Source organism: Musca vetustissima, unplaced genomic scaffold (genome assembly GCF_032173495.1).
Source record: "Musca vetustissima isolate MV318-11 ecotype Yass unplaced genomic scaffold, APGP_CSIRO_Mvet_v1 utg2483, whole genome shotgun sequence".
In the NCBI taxonomy this organism is placed as follows: Eukaryota; Metazoa; Arthropoda; class Insecta; order Diptera; family Muscidae; genus Musca; species Musca vetustissima.
In genome coordinates, this window is record NW_026886224.1 from 55,567 (window position 1) to 81,912 (window position 26,346).

The following is a 26,346-nucleotide window of genomic DNA, read 5'->3' on the forward strand; positions in this document are numbered from 1 at the left end:
GGCGACAATGCAGAACCGAATTTTTATTATATTAGTTTTTAAGTATTAGCGAAAATAAAATAGACGTGGAATGGAATGGAAGGTAGTATTTTCTTCGGGAATATATCTGAGAAACCGGTTTCAAAACCTTATATGCATTTCATTAGAAAGCTAGAAAACAGACGTGCTAAATTTATTGAACGGGACTATTATCGGTTTTATTATCTGAATAACCGGTTCATAAATTTTGAAAAGCGTTTTTTTTTTGCAAACTTCTGCATAACCGGTTCATAAATTTTGAAACTCGGTTCTTTTTTCCAAATTTCTGCATAAACCCTATTTTATGGTACACTCTATTATTCGGTATTTTCAACAGAATTGAATTGACAATAATTTGGCGTCTTGTATTCGGATTGGGTAGAAAATCTCCCTACGGAGAATTATCAATAATGTTGATCCACTTTTTAGGGTACCTCAAAAAAATTTGGTTATTTTGGGGAGTTTAGATAAGTTTTTCATTAAAATTGGATGTAATTCCGTGTTTAATATTTTCATTAAATAAAAAAAAAATACCTACCAAAATTATCGGTATTCATCGAAGCTTTGGGGTAGCCTCTATATAATGGTACCACCCAAATTTCGGTATTTCCTTGTTATGTTGAATTTGTTCGAATTATTTTCAACAAACAAACATACGTCAAAATATAATAATTTTCGAGGAAAAAAGAACCGGTTTTCTAAATTTTTGAACCGGTTATTCAGATAATAAAACCGGTTTCAAAACCTAATATGTATATCATTAGAAAGCTAGTAAACAGACGTGCTAAATTTATTGACGATTATTGACTATACCGGACTATTGTCGGTTTTATTTCAGCTCAGGTCTTCCTGTTTTCAGATCGTCTTTAACTGAATCCCTTCTGCCTAATGCTAATAATTATATTTGTCTGCTTACAAAATAATTACTAACATCGAAATTGGTTACCAACGATATTCATTCAACATATAATACCCGATTCAAAAATTTAAAAACCCGGTTTTTTTCCTCGAAATTATTTTTTTTGGCGTTTGTTGATAGTTCCTCCAGCTGGTCTATTATAGACGCATATAGGTTTCCTCTCTACAGACACCCTGATCCGATTAAGAAAGACTCCCCTCAGCTCTTCCTTCAACTCGTCATCTATGTAGACTTCCTTCAGTTCATTCCCCTTTCTGCACATCTATGATGACTTCTTCCGGCTCGCCTCTAAGGCCCAATTTTTTAAAAGACGTCTCTTTTATAGCTCAGTGATTCTATGAGTACTGCCTTCATTTCGCCTATGAAGATTCTCTGTCATTAATGTCGTCTATAAAAACTCACTAATCTTCAGCCGCTCTATAAAGACTTCTTTCGCAGACTCATCCCTTTCAGATCTTCCATAGGGACTACCTAGCATTCACATCATCTAAAAAAACTCCCTGACTTCCTGCTCGTTGTTGTCGTCTATGAATGACTCCCATCAGCTCGTCTATGAAAGACTCCCTTCAGCTCGTCTATGAATACTCCCATCAGCTCGTCTATGAAAGACTCCCTTCAAGTCGTCTATGAAAGACTCCCATCAGCTCGTCTATGAAAGACTCCCATCAGCCCGTCTATGAAAGACTCCCATCAGCTCGTCTATGAAAGACTCCCTTCAGGTCGTCTATGAAAGACTCCCTTCAGGTCGTCTATGAAAGACTCCCTTCAGGTCGTCTATGAAAGACTCCCTTTCAGCTCGTCTATGAAAGACTCCCTTTCAGCTCGTCTATGAAAGACTCCCTTTCAGCTCGTCTATGAAAGACTCCCTTTCAGCTCGCCTATGAAAGACTCCCTTTCAGCTCGTCTATGAAAGACTCCCTTTCAGCTCGTCTATGAAAGACTCCCTTTCAGCTCGTCTATGAAAGACTCCCTTTCAGCTCGTCTATGAAAGACTCCCTTTCAGCTCGTCTATGAAAGACTCCCTTCAGCTCGTCTATGAAAGACTACCTTCAGCTCGTCTATGAAAGACTCCCTTCAGCTCGTCTATGAAAGACTCCCATCAGCTCGTCTATGAAAGACTCCCATCAACTCGTCTTTGAAAACCTCCCTTCAGCTCGTCTATGAAAGACTCCCATCAGCTCGTCTATGAAAGACTCCCATCAGCCCGTCTATGAAAGACTCCCTTCAGCTCGTCTATGAAAGACTCCCTTCAGCTCGTCTATGAAAGACTCCCTACAGCTCGTCTATGAAAGACTCCCTTCAGCTCGTGTATGAAAGACTCCCTTCAGCTCGTCTATGAAAGACTCCCTTCAGCTCGTCTATGAAAGACTCCCTTCAGCTCGTCTATGAAAGACTCCCTTCAGCTGATCTACGGAAGACTTCCTATAAAGACTTGTCTATAAAAAAAAAATCGTTTTGCTTGTCTATAAAAAAATTCCCTTCAACTTGTATTTAAAGACTTTCTTGACCTCGTCTAGTAACACTTCCATCAGATCGTCTCTGAAAGACTCCTTCATCCCGTCGTTATACTCCCTGATTTTCAGCTCACCTATAAAGACTTCCTGATCATCCGTTGATCTATGTATAAATAAACTCAGCTGTTCGTAATGGTCTTCCCGCTTGCCATTCGTCATTGTCTGGCTCTGTTCTGACGATTGTTAATAAACAATCCAGATTGAAATTCAAAAGTGTGTCTATAATTACTAACTCAAATTATGTCTATGTAGGGGTGTAATAGTGATTAAGTCGCAAATTTCAAAATTAGTAATAATCTTGGAATCTCATTGCTTAACCGGGAGATAAGTATGGAAATTTCAAAATAACTCTTCCAAAAAAATGTATTTATTTTTTATACCCTTCACCACACTGTGGTACAGGGTATTATGTCTTTGTGCATATGTTTGTAACAGGCAAAAATAATCGAGATAGACCCATGGTTCCTTTTGAGAATATGCATAGAATCACTTTCTAAGTCGATTTATGCATGTCCGTCCGTCTGTCCATGATAAATTGTAAACAAAGTACAGGTCGCATTTATGATCCGAATTGGATGAAATTTGGCATAGATCACTTATTCGGCCCAAGGATGAACCCTATTGAAATTGGGAAAAATCGGTTCAGATTTAGATATAGCTCCCATATATATATTTAACCGATTTGATGTAAACGGTCCCTACATATCTTTCGATTTGCACGAAATTTGGTGCAGCCTAATCATTTAGGTCTAAAATGATGTCTGCCAAGTTTCGTAAAAATCGGTCCAGATTTAGATATAGCGCCCATATATAGTTTCGTCCGATTTCATGTAAATAATGCACCAAAGTCCCTATATATCTTTCGATTTGCACGAAATTTGGCATAACGTACTGAATTGAACCTAGAATGATGTCTGCCAACTTTCGAGAAAATCGGTCCAGATTTAGATATAGCTCCCATATATAGTTTCGTCCGATTTCATGTAAATGGTGCACCAAAGTCCCTATATATCTTTCGATTTGCACGAAATTTGGCATAACGTACTGAATTTAACCTAGAATGATGTCTGCCAACTTTCGAGAAAATCGGTCCAAATTTAGATATAGCTCCCATATATAGTTTCGTCCGATTTCATGTAAATGGTGCCCCAAAGTCCCTATATATCTTTCGATTTGCACGAAATTTGGCATAACGTACTGAATTGAACCTCGAATGATGTCTGCCAAGTTTCATATAGTTGCGTTTTTTAGAAGTACAGACATAGGCCAACGGATGACCTATTTATATTTGTTTGAAGTCGATTTACATACATGACATTTTTATGGATAGATCTAGGTAGATTCACATTTAGATAAATATCACATATTTTATTTCATCCAATTTCATGCTAATGGTCCTGTTTAATATACCCATAGTGGTGAAGGGTATCATATAGTCGGCCCCGTCCGACTTTACTACTTTCCTTACTGGTTTCAATTATCAACTTAGTCTCTATTCCCCTGCCGACCACTCCTCATTGCAATTTGCATTTAAATAACTTTTTTTCATTCATATAACTACTTAGCTAAATTTCAAGATCATTATTAACTCAGCAGAATTTCCAAGTTCCCATTTAATATTTCAAAGTCAGTTGGTACGGTCAAATAACTTTCTCAAAAATGTTTCAATACTTCGATTTGGACGAACAATATCGCCTTTATCCACAAATTAAACGTGAAGAGGTCCAGAAACTATTACAATGGGCATTGATGCAACCACATCTACCGAATATTACCGAACATGAAGCGTTGTTATTTTTCTATGCCTGCAATTGTAGCATGGAATATGCCAAACATGTTTTGGACCTAAACTGTACCTGTCGAACACATTTTCATGAATTTTTTGATAATGTTGATGTCGAGTCGCCGGAAATTCAGCAGATCCATAAACTTGTGTATTTTTTTAAAATTAGTATACAATATTGATTTGAAGATTTGAAACAATTTCTCATTTAAAATTACAGAGCTGGTGTACCCTTGGCCCAGAAAACTCCTGAGGGTTATGCTGTTATAATGGCAAAACTTTTGGATATCGATCCGGCTAAATATCATTTTGGAAACTGTGTGAAATTGTAAGTATTGCTAGATGGAAGAGGGTGAAGGCAAGGGCAGAAGGTCTTTATAGTCCGGCAGAGGGGAGTAGTTATACACGAGCTGAAAAGAGATTTTATGGAAGAGCTGAGAAGAGGTTTTACAGGCAAGACTTAGTCATTGTTTTCATGACGCTCTGAAGGTAGTCTTTATATACTGAGCTGAATGAAGTATTTCCACACGGGACGAGAGGGGACTTATAGGCGAGCTGAAGGTCGTCTATAAAAACGTTAAAGTCGAGCTGAAGAAAGTCTTTGTATTACAAGCTGTAGGGTGGGGCTGAAAGAAGTATTTACACAGGAGATGAAGGGCGAGTTATAGACTAGCTTATGGAAGGATTTGTAGAACAGGTGAAGCCAGTCTTTAAAGACGAGATGAAGGGGGTCTTTGGTCTAAAAATAATTTCTACAACACTCAGATTATGTATCTCCCCTTCCTATTTCATTTCAGATACGGCATCAGTCAAGATAAATGGTTTTTGGAAAATGGCATTGCAAAGGGTTTAATAATTACCATCGATATGACCGGAACCGCATTTGGTCATTTGACGCGCATCAATCTACTTCATCTGAAAAAGGCTGCATATTTTCTACAGGCAAGACCAGCTATCAATGATGGAATTTTGAAATCTGTTAAACAATATTTCAAATTTCAGGAAGCTATTCCCGCCCGTCTTGTCGGATTACATTTCATTAATGCCAATTCTCTGATGGACAAGGCAATGTCTCTATTACAACCATTCCTCAAAAAAGAACTACTCGAAATGTTGCATGTTCACGCGAGTATGGAGACATTTTATAAATTTGTACCACGTGAAATTGTACCCAGGGATTACGGTGGTCCAGGCTTAGATATGCGGCAATTGAATGGTATAATTGTTAGAAATTTTAGTTGTTTAGGTCTCTTATAAGTATTTCTTCTTATCGTACAGAAATCTTCTTTGAAAGCTTACGCCAATCACGTTTCGACATTATCGAATACAATGCCAATCATCGGGTCAATGAAAAACTGCGTCCGGCCAAGGCGAAACATAGCTCAGATCTATTCGGTACTGAGGGTAATTTTAAGAAATTGGATATTGACTAAGGCGACTATGTGGAACGGAATTTTTGTTTCTAGTATTAAGAAGAATAAACAATAAGTGGAATGGCTGAAACTAGAATCTGGAAATTTTGGGTGAGGGTCACTCTTGGTCTAAATGTGACAGATAAGGCTGGGTTTTTGGAAATTCGTACTAGAACGGTACGAAAAGTACTAAATGTGATACCATTTGTATTTGGCAAACCGGTGGAGCTAGAACTCTGAAATGTGATTTGGTGGTCGTTGATGGTGTGTAGGATAGATGTACCAAAGGGTTTTTGGAAATTCGAACTATAACCATCCGAAAAGTACGAAAATGTACTAACTTTGGTACAATTCTGTAGCATGTGAACGGATAGCGTAAAGTGATTGACCGACTGACTGATTTAACGATTCATCAACGTCCAGACGAAACGGCTGAAGCTAGTATCTTGAAATTTTGGGTGAGGGTCACCCTTGGTCCAAAGGTGACAAATAAGGCTGGGTTTTTGGAAATTCGTACTATAACAGTACGAAAAGTACTAAATGTGATACCATTTGTATTTGGCAAACCGGTAGAGCTAGAACTCTGAAATGTGATTTGGTGGTCGTTGATGGTGTGTAGGATAGATGTACCAAAGGGTTTTTGGAAATTCGAACTATAACCATCCGAAAAGTACGAAAATGTACTAAATTTGGTACAATTCTGTAGCATGTGAACGGATAGCGTAAAGTGATTGACCGACTGACTGATTTAACGATTCATCAACGCCCAGACGAAACGGCTGAAGCTAGAATCTTGAAATTTTGGGTGAGTATCACTCTTGGTCCAAATGTGACAGATAAGGCTGGGTTTTTGGAAATTCGTACTAGAACGGTACGAAAAGTACTAAAAAGTACTAAATATGGTATCATTTGTATTTGGCGAACCAGTAGAGCTAGAAATCTGAAATTTGGATTGAGGGTCACTGATAGAGTGTAGAATAGATGTAGCAAAGGACTTTTTGGAAATTCGAACTATAAATATCGGATAAGTACTAAAATGTACTAAATTTTTGGTACAATTTCGTAGCATGTGAATGGATTGAGCTAAAAACTTGAAATTTGGAAGGCAAATTAAGGATGAGAATTAGGATCGATATGAGGAGAGTTTGGAAAGCGTGTACTCATGTGTACGAAAAGTACTATATGGTACTATATTTTGTACAAATTTGATTTGGAGGTAAAAATCGAGCTGGAATACTGGAATTTGAAATTAAAATTACCGTCGGAGTGTAGGATGGGGATATGAACGTAGTTTTTGATATTTGTTACTTATGTGTACGAAAAGTACTAAATCGTACTATAATCGGTACAGTTTGGATTTTGGGTGATCCTAAGAGCGGGAACAATGAAATTTGGAGTCAGGATCACTGTAGGGGTGTGGGATTGGAGTCAGTCAGGATTCAGTTTACGAAAATAATACTTATGGGTACTAAATAGTACTAAATTTGGTACAATTTGAATTTTAGGTGAACCAATAGAGCTAGAATCATGAAATTTGGAGCCACGATCACTGTTGAGGTTTAAGATTGAGATATTTAGGAAGTTTTAGAAATGTGTACTAATGTGTACTAAATTTGGTACAATTTTAATTGTGAGTGAAACGATATAGTTGGAATTCTGAAACATGGATTTAGGATCACTATGGGGGTGTAGGTTTGTGGTAAGAAGGATGTTTTAGAAATTCGTACTACTGTGTACTAAATTTGGTACAATTTAAATTGTGGGTGAACCGATAGAGTTTGAATCCTAAAACTTGAATTTTTTATCATTGTTGGAGTGTAGGATTGGGATATGAACGTAGTTTTGGAAATTTGTTACTTATGTGTACGAAAAGTACTAAATCGTACTATAATCGGTACAGTTTGGATTTGGGTGATCCTATAGAGCGGAAACAATGAAATTTGGAGTCAGGATCACTGTAGGGGTGTGGGATTGGAGTCAGGATTCAGTTTACGAAAATAATACTTATGGGTACTAAATGATACTAAATTTGGTACAATTTGAATTTTAGGTGAACCAATAAGCTAGAATCATGAAATTTGGAGCCAGGATCACTGTTAAGGTTTAAGATTGAGATATGTAGGAAGTTTTAGAAATTTGTACTAATGTGTACTAAATTTGGTACAATTTAAATTGTGGGTGAACCGATAGAGTTGGAATCCTGAAACTTGAATTTAGGTTCAGTGTGGGGGGTAGGATTGATAGAGTTTGAATCCTGAAAAATGGATTTAGGATCACTGTGGTGGTGTTGATTTGGGTTAAGTTGGAAGTTTTTGAAATTCGTACTACTGTGTACTAAATTTGATACAATTTGAATTGTGAGTGAACCGATAGAGTTTGAATCCTGAAACTTGGATTTGGGATCACTGTGGGGGTGTATGAATGGGGTATGTAGGAAGTTTTGGAAATTTGTAATAATGTGTACCAAATTTGGTACAATTTGAATTGTGGGTGAACCGGTAGAGTTTGAATCCTTAAACATAGATTTAGGATCACTGTGGGGTGTTGGTTTGGGTTAAGTAGGAAATTTTGGAAATTCGTACTACTGTGTACTAAATTTGGTACAATTAGGATTGTGGAAGAGTCCTCGACTCTTCTATGGAATATCTCTAGATTTCAGGTCGTCTATATAAACTGTCTTCAGGTCAGCTATTATTTATAAATGTAAAATACCTCCTACCCTTAATTTAGGCTACATAAATTCCCTGTTTTCAGCCCGATTACACTGTGCAACGAAACTTGGGGAGCCTTTATAGGCGAGCTGAAGCAGGGAGTCTTTATAGGCGAGCTGAATCAGAGTGCCTTTATAGGCGTGCTGAAGCAGGGAACCTTTATAGGCGAGCTGAAGCAGGGAGCCTTTATAGGCGAGCTGAAGCTGGGGCCTTTATAGGCGAGCTGAAGCTGGAGCCTTTATAGGCGAGCTGAAGCTGGTAGCTTTTATAGGCGAGCTGAAGCTGGTAGCTTTTATAGGCGAGCTGAAGCAGGAAGCCTTTATAGGCGAGCTGAAGCAGGAAGCCTTTATAGGCGAGCTGAAGCAGGAAGCCTTTGTAGGCGATCTGAAGCAGGGAGCCTTTATAGGGGAGCTGAAGCTGGGAGCCTTTATAGGCGAGCTGAAGCTGGGAGCCTTTATAGGCGAGCTGAAGCTGGGAGCCTTTACAGGCGAGCTGAAGCTGGGAGCCTTTATAGGCAGAAAGCCTTTATATGCGAGCTGAAGCAGGGAGTCTTTATATGCGAGCTGAATCAGAGTGCCTTTATAGACGAGCTGAAGCAGGGTGCCTTTATAGGCGAGCTGAAGCAGGGAGTCTTTATAGGCGAGCTGAAGCAGGGCGCCTTTATAGGCGAGCTGAAGCAGGAAGCCTTTGTAGGCGATCTGAAGCAGGGAGCCTTTATAGGCGAACTGAATGTAGCCTTTATTGGCGAGCTGAAGGGAGCCTTTATAGATAAGCTGAATGGAGTCTTTATAGAAAGGGAGTCTTTATAAAACTGAAGGGAACCTTCAGGCTGGAACTGATGGGGGACTTTACCAGCAAGGTGAAAGAAGGGTTTCATAGACGACCTGAAGGAAATCTTTATATGCGAGCTGAAGGTAGTCCTCATCGACCAGCTGAAGTGAGTGTTTGTCTGATTCAGCTCGCCTATAAAGGCTCCCTCCTTCAGCTCGCCTATAAAGGCTCCCTCCTTCAGCTCGCCTATAAAGGCTCCCTCCTTCAGCTCGTCTATAAAGGCTCCCTCCTTCAGCTCGCCTATAAAGTCACTCTGATTCAGCTCGCCTATAAAGGCTTCCTGCTTCAGCTCGCCTATAAAGGCTCCCTGCTTCAGCTCGCCTATAAAGGCTCCCTGCTTCAGCTCGCATATAAAGGTACTCTGATTCAGCTCGCCTATAAAGGCTCCCTGCTTCAGCTCGCCTATAAAGGCTCCCAGCTTCAGCTCGCCTATAAAGGCTCCCTGCTTCAGCTCGCCTATAAAGGCTCCCTGCTTCAGCTCGCCTATAAAGACTCCCTGCTTCAGCTCGCCTATGAAGGCTCCCGCTTCAGCTCGCCTATGAAGGCTCCCTGCTCCAGCTCGCCTATGAAGGCTCCCTGCTTCAGCTCGCCTATGAAGACTCCCTGCTTCAGCTCGTCTATGAAGGCTCCCTGCTTCAGATCGCTTACAAAGGCTTCCTGCTTCACCTCGCCTATAAAGACTCCCTTCTTCAGCTCGCCTATAAAGGCTCTCTGCTTCAGCTCGCCTATAAAGGCTTCCTGCTTAAGCTCGCCTATAGAGGCTCCCTGCTTCAGCTCGCCTATAAAGGCTCGTTTATAAATACTACCTTCATTTCGCCTATGAGTACTACTATTCTAGTTCAAGGACATATGTACTGATATAAGATGACCTTTAGCCCTTCGCCCTATTGTTTTATCACATTCATATTATGAAAACGCATAGGTTGCATCATCTGACGTACATAATTACTTGCGGATTAATATATATTGTCTGTCAGGTTGAACCACTAACACCCAATATTACGGCTATTTATAGAAGAGTCCTCTTGAACGACCCCCATGGGAATATTGGTATTTTTTTTCTAAACAAGGCATGTCATAAAACCATATCACCCTCATTAGAAGCTTATGGGGGGTTTATGAATAGCCGACAAAATTTGCCTTATCGAACATCATTAATATAAGTTTTCAAACAACTATGGAGGTGAATAGGCGCCTACAATACCCTACCAGAGGTGTTCATCATCTTTTAAATTCTATATTTTATCCGACAAAAATGGACGAAAATATTCGGTTAGGTATATCAGGATATATAAAACTGTTGGGTCCTATTTAAAAAAACACTCATACTTGTTGGTACCGAAGCATTTATGGCAAAGGGTGTCAAAAAAATACTCACTTTTCCCATGGCAAATTACATTTGGACCTACCATAATCTGCAGTTTCAACAACCCCTACATGTTTATACTTATGCACTTCCGACCTGAACTTATCTAAAAACAAACTTCTAGCAATTGACCAAAAATAAAATCAATAATCTACGAACATACATAACTACGTACATACTGATGACAGTCATGAGAGTACGCACAAATGTTTGCGGAACATTACAAGGTATAGTTGCAGTGCAACACCCATTTAGCTATTCAGTATAAATTTGTCCATTGAAGTAATCGAACGGGAAAAGAAAACATCATAAAAATTGAAAATGTCATTCAAGCTCTTCAATTTAGACGAACAATATTCTCGACATCCTGAGATTCGACGGGAAGAAGTCCTCAAACTACTCGACTGGTCATTGGCTCAGAGACATTTACCCGCCATTAGCGAACATGAAGCTTTACTTTTCTACTTTGCCTGTAAATGTAGTATGGAAAATGCCAAAATGGTATTGGATTTAAATTTCACATGTCGCACCCATTTTGAAGAGTTTTTTGGGAATGTGGATGTTGCCACGCCGGAAATGGAACTTGTCAGAGAGACTGTGTAAATATTCACGAAAAATATATTTGTATATGTGTATGAAAATGGATGTGGAAATTGATAGAAGATATTTCCTTTAATTTTAGAGCTGGTTTCCCATTGCAGCAACAAACTCCGGAAGGTTACACGGTGGTCGTTATCAATATTTTGGATCCAGATGTGTCGAAATTTAATTTCATTAATTCCATTAAACTGTAAGTATTCCGATAGAACTTATATTTAAGGACTTTCAGCTTTAATTTGAAGGCATGTAGGAGTCTTCTATTACATAAGACATTCTTCTATTACAATTTCCCTGAGATTTCTATTAAAAATTAATTCTCCTACATACGAAAGTGAGTTCAAAATGTATCGAACTATAGTTCAGGAAGTCTATTGAAAATTATATGAAGAGATGAATTCTATTATAGGCCGAGAGTCTATTCTAGACTTGTAGGGAGTTTATTATAGACGATCTGAAGGCAGGAAGTCTTTATACAGGATCTAAGGTCAAGAAGTTTTATTGAGGAGTTGAAGGTCGGAAATTCGTTATATATGATCTAAAGGCAGGAAGTCTTTATAGATGATGATGTAAGGTCACAACAAGTCTTTATGGTCGGGTTGAAGTTCAGGAAGTATAAGCGATCTGAATGTAAGGGAGTCTTTAAAAATATATTGAGGTCAGGGAATCATCATAATCTTTATAGTCATGCGAAGGTCAATGAGTTCATATATAGACGACCTGCATGTCAGGGAGTGTCTGTAAAAGTGCTAAGGTTCAGACACCTGCAGAAGGTCATCCAGTCTTTATAGATGATCTAGAGAGTCTCTGAAGAAGTCTAGTGATGATCTAATGACCGTAAAATTGTGTTCAATTGCCTATAAAAACGTTGAGAATCGTCGGATCTTCTATTGACCGAAACTTCCTTCCAGCTTGTCTATAAAACTTCTTTCTAGCTTGTCAATAAAGCTCCTCCCTGAAAACTCCCTTCAGCTCATCCAAGAAGAATCACTTCAGCTCACCTATAAAGGCTCCCTGGCCTTCAGCTCACCTATAAAGGCTCCCTGCTTCAGCTCGTCTATAAAGGTTCCCTGGCCTTCAGCTTGCCTATAAAGGCTCCTTGCTTCAGCTCGCCTATAGAGGTTCCCTGCTTCAGCTCGCCTATAAAGGCTCCCTGCTTCAGCTCGCCTATAAAGGCTCCCTGACCTTCAGCTCGCCTATAGAGGCTCCCTGGCCTTCAGCTCGCCTATAGAGGCTCCCTGTTTCAGCTCGCCTATAGAGGCTCCCTGCATCAGCTCGCTCATAAAGGCTCCCTGCATCAGCTCGCTCATAAAGGCTCCCAGGTTCAGCTCACCCATAAAGGCTGCTTCAGCTCGCCTATGGAGGCTCCCTGCTTCAGCTCGCCTATGGAGGCTCCCTGCTTCAGCTCGCCTATAAAGGCTCCCTGGCATTCAGCTCGCCTATAGAGGCTCCCTGCTTCAGCTCGCCTATAGAGGCTCCCTGTTTCAGCTCGCCTATTGAGGCTCCCTGCTTCAGCTCGCCTATTGAGGCTCCCTGACAGACACCTGCAGAAGGTCATCCAGTCTTTATAGATAATCTAGAGAGTCTCTGAAGAAGTCTAGTGATGATATAATGACCGTAAAATGGGGTTCAATTGGCTATAAAATCATTCGTCTGATCTTCTATTGACCGAAACTTCCTTCCAGCAACAAAAACAAAAGACTCCCTTCAGCTCGCCTATAAAGGCTCCCTGCTTCAGCTCGCCTATAGAGGTTCCCTGCTTCAGCTCGCCTATAAAGGCTCCCTGCTTCAGCTCGCCTATAAAGGCTCCCTGACCTTCAGCTCGCCTATAGAGGCTCCCTGGCCTTCAGCTCGCCTATAGAGGCTCCCTGTTTCAGCTCGCCTATAGAGGCTCCCTGCATCAGCTCGCTCATAAAGGCTCCCTGCATCAGCTCGCTCATAAAGGCTCCCAGGTTCAGCTCACCCATAAAGGCTGCTTCAGCTCGCCTATGGAGGCTCCCTGCTTCAGCTCGCCTATAAAGGCTCCCTGGCATTCAGCTCGCCTATAAAGGCTCCCTGCTTCAGCTCGCCTATAGAGGCTCCCTGCTTCAGCTCGCCTATTGAGGCTCCCTGCTTCAGCTCGCCTATTGAGGCTCCCTGCTTCAGCATGCCTATAGAGGTTCCCTGCTTCAGCTCGCCTATAAAGGCTCCCTGACCTTCAGCTCGCCTATAGAGGCTCCCTGCTTCAGCTCGCCTATAGAGGCTCCCTGCTTCAGCTCGCCTATAGAGGCTCCCTGCTTCAGCTCGCCTATAGAGGCTCCCTGCTTCAGCTCGCCTATAGAGGCTCCCTGCTTCAGCTCGCCTATAGAGGCTCCCTGCTTTAGCTCGCCTATAGAGGCTCCCTGCTTCAGCTCGCCTATAGAGGCTCCCTGCTTCAGCTCGCCTATAGAGGCTCCCTGCTTCAGCTCGCCTATAGAGGCTCCCTGCTTCAGCTCGCCAATAGAGGCTCCCTGTTTCAGCTCGCCTATAGAGGCTCCCTGCTTCAGCTCGCCTATAGAGGCTCCCTGCTTCAGCTCGCCTATAGAGGCTCCATGCTTCAGCTCGTCTATAGAGACCCCCTGCTTCAGCTCGCCTATAAAGGCTCCCTGGCCTTCAGCTCGCCTATAAAGGCTCCCTGGCCTTCAGCTCGCCTATAAAGGCTCCCTGGCCTTCAGCTCGCCTATAAAGGCTCCCTGGCCTTCAGTTCGTCTATAAAGGCTCACTGGCCTTCAGCTCGCCTATAAGGGTTACTGGCTTTCAGCTCGCCTATAAGGGTTACTGGCTTTCAGCTCGCCTATAAAGGCTCACTGGCCTTCAGCTCGCCTATAAAGGTTCCCTGCTTCAGCTCGCCTATTAAGGCTCCCTGCTTCAACTCGCCTATAAAGGCTCCCTGGCCTTCAGCTCGCCTATAAAGGCTCCCTGCTTCAGCTCGCCTATAAAGGCTCCCTGCTTCAGCTCGTCTATAAAGGCTCCCTGCTTCAGCTCGCCTATAAAGGCTCCCTGCTTCAGCTCGCCCATATATAGACTCACTGCTTCAGCTCGTCTATAGAGACCCCCTGCTTCAGCTCGTCTATAGATACTCCCTGCTTCAGCTCGCCTATAGAGGCTCCCTGCTTCAGCTCGCCTATAGAGGCTCCCTGCTTCAGCTCGCCTATAGAGGCTCCCTGCTTCAGCTCGCCTATAGAGGCTCCCTGCTTCAGCTCGCCTATAGAGGCTCCCTGCTTCAGCTCGCCTATAGAGGCTCCCTGCTTCAGCTCGCCTATAGAGGCTCCCTGCTTCAGCTCGCCTATAGAGGCTCCCTGCTTCAGATCGCCTATAGAGGCTCCCTGCTTCAGATCGCCTATAGAGGCTCCCTGCTTCAGATCGCCTATAGAGGCTCCCTGCTTCAGCTCGCCTATAGAGGCCCCCTGCTTCAGCTCGCCTATAGAGGCTCCCTGATTCAGCTCGCCTATAGAGGTTCCCTGCTTCAGCTCGCCTATAGAGGCTCCCTGATTCAGCTCGCCTATAGAGGTTCCCTGCTTCAGGCCGCCTATAGAGGCTCCCTGCTTCAGCTCGCCTATAGAGGCTCCCTGCTTCAGCTCGCCTATAGAGGCTCCCTGCTTCAGCTCGCCTATAGAGGCTCCCTGCTTCAGCTCGCCTATAGAGGCTCCCTGCTTCAGTTCGCCTATAGAGAGCTCCGTGCTTCAGCTCGCCTATAAAGGATCCCTGGCCTTCAGCTCCCCTATAAAGGCTCCCTGCTTCAGCTAGCCTATAAAGGCTCCCTGCTTCAGCTAGCCTATAAAGGCTCCCTGCTTCAGCTAGCCTATAAAGGCTCCCTGGCCTTCAGCTCGCCTATAAAGGCTCCCTGGCCTTCAGCTCGCCTATAAAGGCTCCCTGGCCTTCAGCTCGCCTATAAAGGCTCCCTGGCCTTCAGCTCGCCTATAAAGGCTCCCTGGCCTTCAGCTCGGCTATAAAGGCTCCCTGGCCTTCAGCTCGCCTATAAAGCCTCCCTGCTTCAGCTCGCCTATAAAGGACCCCATCACAGTGGCTATAAAGGCTTTATCTTGCCTTCAGTTCGCCTATTATTAAATTATTATTTTTTCCCGCAGATATTCCATTGGCCAAGACAAATGGATGTTGGAAAAAGGTGTTATGTCGGGACTTAGTTTTGTTTTGGACATGTCCAATCTATCCTTTGGTCACATTACAAGGATTGGTATATCCGCTTTAAAGAAGGTTATGTACTATCTGCAAGTAAGTAGAAAACAAAATAAAAGCGGATATTTAAATAAATTTAAAATTATTTACCTCCTCTACCTAGGAAGCAATACCAGGTCGTCTGGTTGGTCTACACTTCATAAATACCAGTAAAATAATAGATAAATTAATGGCCATACTAAATCCTCTGATGAAAAAGGAACTTATGGAAATGATACATGTCCACAGCAGCATGGATAGTTTTTATAAATTTGTACCCAGGGAAATATTGCCCAGAGAATATGGTGGTTCTAGTAGGACAATAAGGGAATTATATGGTAAGAGGGATAGACTAAAAATGTCAGGAACTTTCATGATATTAATTTTTTTTTGTAGACATATATTTTGAATTTTTGCTGGAAAGCCGCCAAGAAATCATCGATTATAACAACAATCATCGTGTCAATGAGAAATTACGTCCCGCTAAGAGCAAACCTAATTCGGAACTTTTTGGTACCGAGGGTAATTTTAAGAAATTGGATATTGATTAGAATTTGATTACTTTAAGTGAGAAAAAAAAAAACAAATATATAATTGACCCCAAAAAAAGTTCGACTTTAATTAAAAATTAGCAAGTAAATTTAGTTTTGAACTTTGTTCCTGCTTAATTTTGTTGGGAGACTATTAAAACCAGTACACATGTTCCAAGTAATAAACAATTAAATTAGTTTGTCGTCACAGCTATGATAGCTATTAGTCAATGCTAATTAAAATCTGAACATTAGCGTTAAACTGTGTGCTTTGAAATTCTCCATTGAACCTATAAAATTATTTTGACAAAATAAATATGTACATGACAAAAAGGTTTTGGAACATTTAACATAATTGGCCATTAACTATAATTACCTTGATAGTATACACGAGGTGTTTTCAAAAATAATGAGCTAAAGTGCCGAAAGATGGAAGGATGTCTTTACAAACGAGCTGAATAGAATCGTTCATGAACGAGCTGAACCAGGGAGTCTTTATAGACGATCTTCTAAACCAGATTTATCCAATGGCGCCCAATAGAAATGTGTTGGATGATATGCGTAGATTCTTTACAAATATTTTCGTAGGAACTATTAGGCCGATAAACGTAGTTTTTTTTATGAATATTTTCAGAGGGACTATTAGGACGATAAGCGTAGATTATTAACGAATATTTTCTTTGGGACTTTCAGGATGATTAGCGTAAATTGTATACGAATATTTTCTGAGCGACTTTCAGAACGATAAGCGTGATTTTTTACCAATATTTTCTGAGGGACTATCAGGATAATAAGCATGGACCTTTAAAGAATATTTTCTGGGTCCAAAAGTGTGGATTTTTACGAATATTTTCTGAGACAAATCCGGATGAATACCTGCCAAATATTTTCAGTCTATCGGAATCCCTGACACAAAACCCTTGGCTTTGTCAAGATAAGTATATGAGCAAATGATATCGCACCTCTGTAGAAGATCACTGATATTCTTCTATTGACCGCAAAAGACCTCTGGTAGCCTTCTATCGACCGTTGACCACCTCTGAAGATCTGATGTTGGTTGTAAATATTTTAGACTTTCTCTATACCTTCTCCTGATCATGGTAGAACTCTTGTCTTCTGGCCTGCTAATATTAATAATTCTCTGTGGTCATAAAAGGCATCTGTATATGACTCAGGGGACCTTTAACAAATCCGGATGAATACCTGCCAAATATTTTCAGTCTATCGGAGTCCCCGACACAAAACCTTTGACTTTGTCAAGATAAGTATATGAGCAAATGATATCGCACCTCAGTAGAAGATCACTGATATTCTTCTATTGACCGCAAAAGACCTCTGGTAGCCTTCTATCGACCGCTGACCACTTCTGAAGATCTGATGTTGGTTGTAAATATTTTAGACTTTCTCTATACCTTCTCCTGATCATGGTAGAACTCTTGTCTTCTGGCCTGCTAATATTAATAATTCTCTGTGGTCATAAAAGGAATCTGTACATGACTCAGGGTACATTTAACGGGTTTATATTTACCACAGAAAGCCTACTATGTCCCAATATTTAAAGAAGGTTTTTTACCCCTATGATCTAATAATCCTCTTTAGTCTAAATCAGAAGACCTCTAACGGGTATATGTACCCACCACTTACGACCTTTTACTTGACATAGAAGTTATCCGAACTACTTCTACAACTGACTATGAAGGTAATTTTCCCCTGATGATCGCTAGCCGGTTTTGTACACACCACAGAAGATCTCTGTGGTCATAAAAGGCATCTGCATATGACTCAGGGGACCTTTAACGGGTTTATATTTACCACAGAAGGCCTACTATGACCCATTATTTAAAGAATGTTTTTACCCCTATCATCTAATAATCCTCTTTGGTCTGACTCAGAAGACCTCTAACGGTATATGTACCCACCTCGTACGACCTTTTACTTCTCATAGAAGTTATCCGAACTACTTCTACAACTGACTATAAAGGTAATTTTCCCCTGAGGATCGCTAGCGGGTTTTGTATACACCACAGAAGACCTCTTATTCGAATTCGAAGGTCTTTTCCCTGCTGAGGACTATCTTTTGTAGTTCTGCTGATCATGGAATACCTTTGACTTCTTCTATGATTTATAACTATTTGTTCTGAAGGACTATCAGAACTATAAGCGTGGATTTCTTTAGAATATTTACAGAGAGAGTATCGGGATGATAAGGGTAGCTTTCATTAAAGACATCTGCATATGACTCAGGGGACCTTTAACGGATTTATATTGACCGCAGAATTCCTACAATAAAGGTATTTTTCCCCTGAGCACGTTGTCTTGACTTTCTGCTGATCATAGAAGAACTCTGGTCTTCCGTTCTGCTACTATTATTTAAAGAAAGTTTTTTTTTACCCCTATCATCTTATAATCCTCTTTGGGCTGACTCAGAAGACATCTAACGGGATATGTACACACCTGTTACGGCCTTCTACTTGTCATAGAAGGAGACTACTTTGCAAAAACCAAAGTAGTTTTTTTTAATATTTTCTGAGGGATAATCAGGACGATACGTGTAGATTTTTTACGAATATTTTCTGAGGAACTTCGTTTGGCCAGAAACGAAGGTCTTTTCTCCACTGAGGACTTTCTTTCTTTGGTTATCTTATTATTATGAAGAACGAAGGGATTTCCACCTCTAGACCAAACATTAAAACTTCGACAAGTTCACCTCGCTTAGACCTTGCTTTCGTCACACTTTTACTTTTAATTTTTTTCCTAATTAGGTCACATTGCCAAAATAGAAAATGAACTTTGAATGGTCCGGTTTTTTAAATCATGTCTTCATGGATAAGGAAAATCGCCAGTCTACAGAATACCTGACAAATATTTTATGTCTATAGGAATCCTGACGAAAGTCTTCCGTTAACAGAAGATCTGAAAAACTTAATTTGTATATAGAACCCCTGTAGAGGTCTTCTGTATATATAGACCTTCCGTCTATATAGAGAACTGAAAGAAATCCTTTGCTCCAGGCAAAACCTAAAGGAGAACATCAACCTATCGGACAATAGAAGATCTACAGGAACTCTTTAGTCTATTGGAAACCTAAAGAAGGTCGTCCGTCTACATAATACCTGACAAATGTCTTCAGTCTATAAAAGTCCCGACGAAATTCTTCCCTTAACAGAAGACCTGAAGGACGTAATCTGTAAATTGAAAACCAGAAGATGGGAGTCGAAGAAATTGATCTGTTTATACAGAACTCAAAGAAACCTTCACACCAGATAAGACCTATAGAAGATGTTCAATCACTGTTCACTGCCTATAAACCCTCTTCTGTCTATAGAAAATCTGAAAAAGGTCTTATATCTATTGAAGTTCTGGAGATGTTCAGGTCATCTATTAAATACCTCATACTGATCATCTATAGAAGACCTTCTTTATTTGTTCAACAGATGAAGATTTTTGTCAGGTATTCTATAGATGAAGTCTACAGGTGGTTTTCTATAGATAACCTGAAGGAAATCTTACATAGATCACCTCAAGGAGGTATTCTATAGAACGCCTATATGTGCTTTCGTCACACTTTTACTTTTAATTTTTTTTCCTAATTAGGTCACATTGCCAAAATAGAAAATGAACTTTGAATTGGTCCAAATGGTCCGGTTTTTTTAAATCATGTCGTTTTTTGTTGTTGCTGCCGTTCTCCTACTACCAGTTTATTCTAAATAATAATGATGATGATGTTAATGATTGTTATCGGAATAAAAACAGTAATAGCAGCAGCAGCAACAACAGGTATGAAATTGAGTTGGATGCAAACATTCTAACAATCCCACAACAGCTATCAATCGGAACGCATCTTTATTGCCTTAGCTGCGGAGCCAAAAAACTTAAAATGTGGCAATTTTTCGATTTGGAGGAACAATATCGCCGCTTCCCCACCATAAAACGTGACGAAGTACAAAAACTTCTAGAATGGCTGAATGGCCAACCGCATCTACCTCAGCTAACCGAACAAGAGGTACTGCTCTTCTATCAGGCATGTAATCATCAAATGGAATATACCAAACAGGTGATCGATGATTCGTTTACATTTCGCACCCATAATGAAGATTTCTTTGGTAATGTCGATACGGATTCGCCGCAAATGTTGCAGGCCATGGAAACGGTGTAAGAAGGATAATTTGGAATGGGGTTTGAAACGAAATTTTCTAAATAAGTTGTTTTTTTTTTAATTTTTCCAGTGCCGGATTCCCATTGGAAAAACGTTCGCCCGAGGGTTGTGTTGTAATTTTGGGTAAATTAATCGATACCGACTCGTCGAAATTTGATTTTGTTGGAGCCATGAAACTGTAAGTATAAAAAAAATCGAGAAATTTCCGAACTTTCCGACTTTAAGGAAGAACTGTAATATCCTTTGAAATACACTTGCTCAAATATAGAAAATCGGGTGAGGTTTTTAATGATATAAGTGCTCTGCCTGTTTTTAAACCAGAATTAACCAGTGGCGCCCAATGGAAGAGTTTTAAAGGCTTTCAATTTACTATAGAAGACATGTGTTGGTAGAAAACGACTGAAGGGATTCCATTGACTACAGAAGAACTCTATCAGATAGGTAAGCGGGAATTTTTTTAAAAATATTTTCTAAGAGACTTTCAGAAAGATAAACGTGAATTTTTAAAGGAGCTATCAGGACGATATGTGGGCGTTTTTTAAGAATATTTTCTGAGGAACTACCAGGACGATAAGCGTGGGTTTTTAGGAATATTTTCTGATGGACTATCAGGAAGATAGGCGATGATTTTTAAAGGGACTATTAGGGCGATACGCAAGAATTTTTTAAAAATATTATGTGAGGAACTATCAGGACAATTAGCGTGAGTTTTTAGAAATATTTTCCGAAGGACTATCAGGACAATATGCGTAGATTTTTTTACAAATATTTTTTAGGGACTTTCAGGATGATAAGCGTAAATTTTAGGAATATTACTAAGGGAATATCAGGACGATAAACGAGGACGAGGAAATATTCTTATCCTGAAGGATGTTAGGACAATAAACATAGATTTTTACGAATATTTTCGGAGGTTCTATCGCGATGATAAACCTAGAATATTATCTAAGGGTCTATCAGAACTATTAGCGTAAATTTTTTTATGAATATTTTCTATAAGAAATCAGGACGATAAGCGTGGATGAAGAAGATCGCCAGTCTACAGTATACCTGACAAATATGTTAAGTCTATAGGAATCCTGACGAAAGTCTCAGAAGATCTGAAAAACTTAATTTGTATATAGAAACCCTGTAGAGGTCTTCTGTATATATAGACCTTCCCTATATACATATATAGAACTGAAAGAAATCCTAACAAAACCTAAAGGAGAACATCAACCTATCGGACAATACAAAATCTACTGGAACTCTTTAGTCTATTGGAAACCTAAAGAAGGTCGTCCGTCTACATAATACCTGACAAATGTCTTCCCGACGAAATTCTTACCTTACCAGAAGACCTGTAACCCGGAAGACCCGGAAGATGGCCTCCTGTGTAGGAGGGATTCGAAGAAATTCTTCTGTTTATAGAGAACTCAATAAAAGCCTTCAGATGTTCAATCACTGTTCTCTGATCTATAAACCCTCAAAGTCTTCAGTCTATAGAAAATCTGAAGAAGGTCTTATATCTATTGAAGTTCTGGAGATGTTCAGGTCATCTATTAAATACCTCATACTGATCATCTATAGAAGACCTTCTTTATTTGTTCAACAGATGAAGATTTTTGTCAGGTATTCTATAGATGAAGTCTACAGGTGGTTTTCTATAAATAACCTGAAGGAAATCTTACATAGATCACCTCAAGGAAGTATTCTATAGATGGCCTATATGAAGATCTGAAGATGGTCGTATATCTATAGTAGCTCTGAAAATGTTCAGGTTATCTATAAAATATCTCCAGATATGTTCTACAGAAGAAGAAGAAGTTTGTCAGTATTTTTAGAGAGTCTTCAATAGATGATCTGAATAAGATCTTCTATATATAGACGCCTGAAGAAGGTCTTCTGTCTATAGAAAATCTGACCTGAATAAAATCATATTCTATAGCATATATGATGAAGCTCATCGGACAATAGACCAACTATAAAAAACCTAAAGAATACCGAAAGAAGTACTGAATGATTTCTTTTTTTTTTTGTCTAGGGAAGAGTAACATTTCTTCAGTCTCTAGAAAACTTGAATCAATTGTCTTGATCGTTATCAGAGAGAGAGCCAAATATAAATCAAGATTTCGGATTTTCTCAAATTATCTGATTTATTAAAATTGACTTATTTTCCTGATAAATAGAACCTTCAGAATTCCTATCCTTGCATTTACTTTTTTCATTTCTTTTATTTCCATATTCAGCTATTGCCTCGGCCAGGATATGTGGCTATTGGAGAATGGTCTTACCACGGGACTTACATTTGTCTTTGATTTAACCGGTTATTGTTTTGGTCATTTGGCTCGTATCGGTTTGGGGCCACTAAAAAGTCTATTGCATTTTTTACAGGTAATACTTCCCTGCAGGAGATCAAAATTTTTTTGTAATCCGTAAATTTATTTTGGTTTTTTAGGAAGCAATACCGATCCGCCTGGCCAGTATACATATTGTCAATGCCGGTACCCTGATCGAAACATTAATGGCAATGTTAAATCCATTATTGAAACCGGAAATCAAAGAAGCTTTCCATGTCCATACATCACTGGATAGTCTATATAAATATATTCCGCAAGATATGCTGCCACAGGAATTGGGTGGCCCGCTGCCGCACTCGAAAGAGTTGAGGGGTAAGTTTAAGAGAGTACTAAGCAATGAGAGTAAGAAACAATGAGGATCTCTATGGCTACAGCCAAAAAGTGTGACTAAATTATGTAGCCACTAGAAGAGGTCCGTCGATTTGGTGACTTTTTGGGAATTTATTTTTTCAATAAGGTCCATATTTCCCAAATAGGTCCATCAAGGGATCTCGTAATAAATTTCTCTCTTGTGTCGATATCCTAAACGCCAATGATTTTTGATTAAAGGACACTTGACGCCGAACCTTGATGCCTGTATGTGCTTTTTTACTAATACCCATTACCCATGTCCTTCTTTTCCCCATTTTTCGTTTCAGATATTTTCTACAAACAATTGCGCTCTAATCGCCAACAAATCATTGACTACAACAATAACCGCAAAGTCAAGGAAGAACTGCGTCCGAGCAAATCTACAAATCAGCCATCTCAAATGTTCGGTACTGAAGGATATTTCAAGAAATTGAATTTCGATTAAAGGTAGTGCTCTTCTTTATTAATCTGATCAATAAATTGTAAACATAAATAAAAATACCTCGAAAAAATCTGGAATTTCCGAATCTATTTTCAGAATATTTTTGAGGGATTCAGCACGATGTGCATGGCTTTTTTAAGAATATTTTCTGAGGGACTGTCCTTTAAGGGAGTACTATTTTTTATAAATCTAATCAATAAATCATAAAAATGAATAAAAATAGCCCGAAAATATCTTTTTCCGACATATTAAAAATCTATAAAAAACAGACTTGGAAAAATTATGTCTATTGAAGATCTGTGTCCTACTGACGAAGACCATTGTCAGATCTGAAGGTCTCATTTTGCCGACCAGAAGGATGTCAGTCTTCTATATATGGCCTGAATGAGATCTTCGACCATTAGAAATTCTGATAGAGGACCTGAAGGGACTCTTATTCTTACACTAGACCTGGAGATATTACTGTTTAAATATGAAGATATTTAAACAGTTCACGAGAATATCGTATTTTTAAAGAACACTCAATAAAAGAGCTACAGTAAATCTAAGGTCTAAATAGAAGATCTGACGATTCTCTTATGTCTATTGAAGTCCTGATGAAGGTCTTCTGTCAATAAAGAGTCTAAAAAAGTCTATAAGATCTAAAAAATATGTACTGTGTCTACCTAAAACGGGTCTCATGTAGGAGGTCTACAGAAGATTTGAACTTCTTCTGTCTGTCTATAGAAGATCTGAAGGAAATCTTCCGTTTATAAAATACTTAAATATCTTTAATCTCTAAAAATCCTATCCTTAGAACCCATTAGGTCTTGAGACTATAGAAAACCTGACGAAAATATCCTCTCAATCGAATATGTAATCTATAAAAGTCCTAATGACCTGACAGAGGAAATCTGTAAAAGGTCTTCTGCATATGGAAAACTTGAAAATTTGACCTGAATAAAACCTCTGTATTTAGAATATTTAAAGAAGACCTTTCACTCAATAGAAAACCTGGGAAGGAAGATATTCAATCTATAAAATGGCATGGCGGAAGTCTTCTGTAGAAAATCTCCAGTCTATGAAAGGTCTGAAGAAGGTCTTTAGTCTAAAGAAGACCTGACGAATATGTTCTTGTTTAGAGTACCTAAAGATGGTCTCCTTTAAAAACCCCGAACCCCATCTATTTATAGACGATGGTGGTCTCCTTAAAAAAAACCGAAGGCAATCTATTTACAGACGACCTAACGATGGTTTTCGGTCTATAGAAGAATGTATTCTGTGTTTCTGCGTAGAACTAAAGAAGGTTTCCGTATACAGGAGACCTAAGGACGAGTCTATGGCACATCTGAAGAAGGTACTCCTTTTATGGAGGCCTGAAGAAATTATTCTGTGTAAATAAGATCTGAATGAAATTTTCTGTCCTTAGAGGATTCGGAAAAATTATAGATGATCTAAAGGTAAAAAAAAACTAACAAAAGTCTTCCAAAGATGAACTGGATGAGGTCTTCTGCCTATAAAATATCTAAAGAAGATCCTCTGTGTATATATCACTTGAAGAAGATATTCTTCTACAGAAGACCTAAAGTTCCTCGGTCAGTAGAACCCAATGAAGGTTTAACAATCCAAAGAAGGATCAAAAGAAAGATTTCCTTCTACAAAAGACCTAAGGACGGATCCTAAGGCAGATCTGAAGAAGGTACTCCATTTATGGAGACCTGAAGAAATTCTTCTGTCTAAATATGATCCGAAAAAAATTTTCTGTTCACAGGTAATTTAAAAAAAATTAAAGAGGATTTAAAGATGTAAAAAGAACTGAAAAAGTCTTCCAAATATGGCATGTCTATAAAATATCTGAAGAAGATCCTCTGTGTATATATTCACTTGAAAAAGATATTCTTCTACAGAAGACCTGAAGAAGATTTTCTGTATATAGAAGACTAAATGAAGTTCCTTGGTCAGTAGAAGGCATTTTGTCTATAGAATAGCTGAAAGAATTAGAAGAAGTTATTCTGCAAATGGAGGGACAGAATAAGGTATTCTATCTGTAGAGTATCAGAATGAGTCTTAGGTCTTTAGGCTTTAAAAAACCCTACAACAGGTTTTCGGTCTACAGAAGTCCCGAAAAAGTCTTTCCTTCTACAGAAGATCTGAAAAATGTGTATATAGTGTTTAGAGAACCTGACGGTAAAGTGTTATACAATTTAAAAAGGCCTACAGAGTATCAGAATGAGTCTTAGGTCTTTAGGATTTAAAAGACCCCCCAGTTATCCGGTTATTAGAAAACCCTACTACATGTTTTCGGTCTACAGAAGTCCGGAAGAAGTCTTTCCTTCTACAAAAGATCTGAAAAACGTGTATATAGTGTTTAGATTACCTGACGTGTTATACAAATTAAAAAGGCCTATGGAGTAATGTGTTATACATGCTATTTTCTATACGAAAAAATACAACATATTTTACATAGAAAAAAGTGTTATACAACTATGGAAAAGTATTATACACCTACCGGAAAGTGTTATACAACCAGAGAAAAGTGTTATACAAAACATTTCATATATATTCAAGTCTTATACAACTTTTTACCTTAATGAAAACTGTTATACAACGCATTTTCTTTACGGAAAGGAGTTATACAAAGAATTACTTATGCGGAGAAGTGTTATATAACACATCTCCTCTACGAAAAAGTGTTATACCCCACATCTCTTATACAAAAAAGTGTTATAAAACAGAAAATATATACAAAAATGTGTTATACAAAACATTTCATACTCGAAAAAGTGTTATATAAAACATGTTTATATGAAAAGTGTTATACAACTTATATTCTATATGAAAAGGTATCATACACCACAATTGGTATTAGAAAATAATTTATACTTTACCGAAAAGTGTTAAACAACACATGCAAAACTGTTATACAACAAAATTATTATACGGGAAAGTGTTTTATAACGCATTCTTATTATGGAAAAGTGTTATTTAATACATTTTCGATATGGAAAAGTGTTATATAATACATTTTCTATATGGAAAAGTGTTATAAAATACATTTCCTTTAAGAAAAAGTGTTATACAGCATATTTTTAAGACGGAAAACTGTTATACATTTCATTTCCTATACGAAAACTAGTTATACAATTCATTTATGCAAAACAAATAAAAATATACTTTCAATTTCCTATACGGAAAACTGTTATA

At 39.0% G+C, this 26,346-nt stretch overlaps 1 protein-coding gene across 1 annotated transcript; it reads left to right on the plus strand.

The window, feature by feature from the left end:
• The first annotated feature begins 19,752 nt into the window (after window positions 1-19,752).
• Window positions 19,753-22,605, plus strand: LOC133333747 (uncharacterized). Its single transcript, XM_061542038.1, has 4 exons — window positions 19,753-20,027; window positions 20,102-20,209; window positions 22,260-22,366; window positions 22,469-22,605. Exons 1-4 carry the CDS (start codon window positions 19,753-19,755, stop codon window positions 22,603-22,605), a joined length of 627 nt encoding a protein of 208 aa, XP_061398022.1.
• The last annotated feature ends 3,741 nt before the right edge of the window (window positions 22,606-26,346 follow it).

Bases quoted from the DNA above. Each gene is read 5' to 3' on its own strand.
- LOC133333747 (XM_061542038.1), top strand. From the start codon at position 19,753: ATGTGGCAATTTTTCGATTTGGAGGAACAATATCGCCGCTTCCCCACC. The intron at 20,028-20,101 runs GTAAGAAGGATA...TAATTTTTCCAG, and splicing joins TTGCAGGCCATGGAAACGGT to TGCCGGATTCCCATTGGAAA. The intron at 22,367-22,468 runs GTTTGGGGCCAC...TTGGTTTTTTAG, and splicing joins TGGTCATTTGGCTCGTATCG to GAAGCAATACCGATCCGCCT.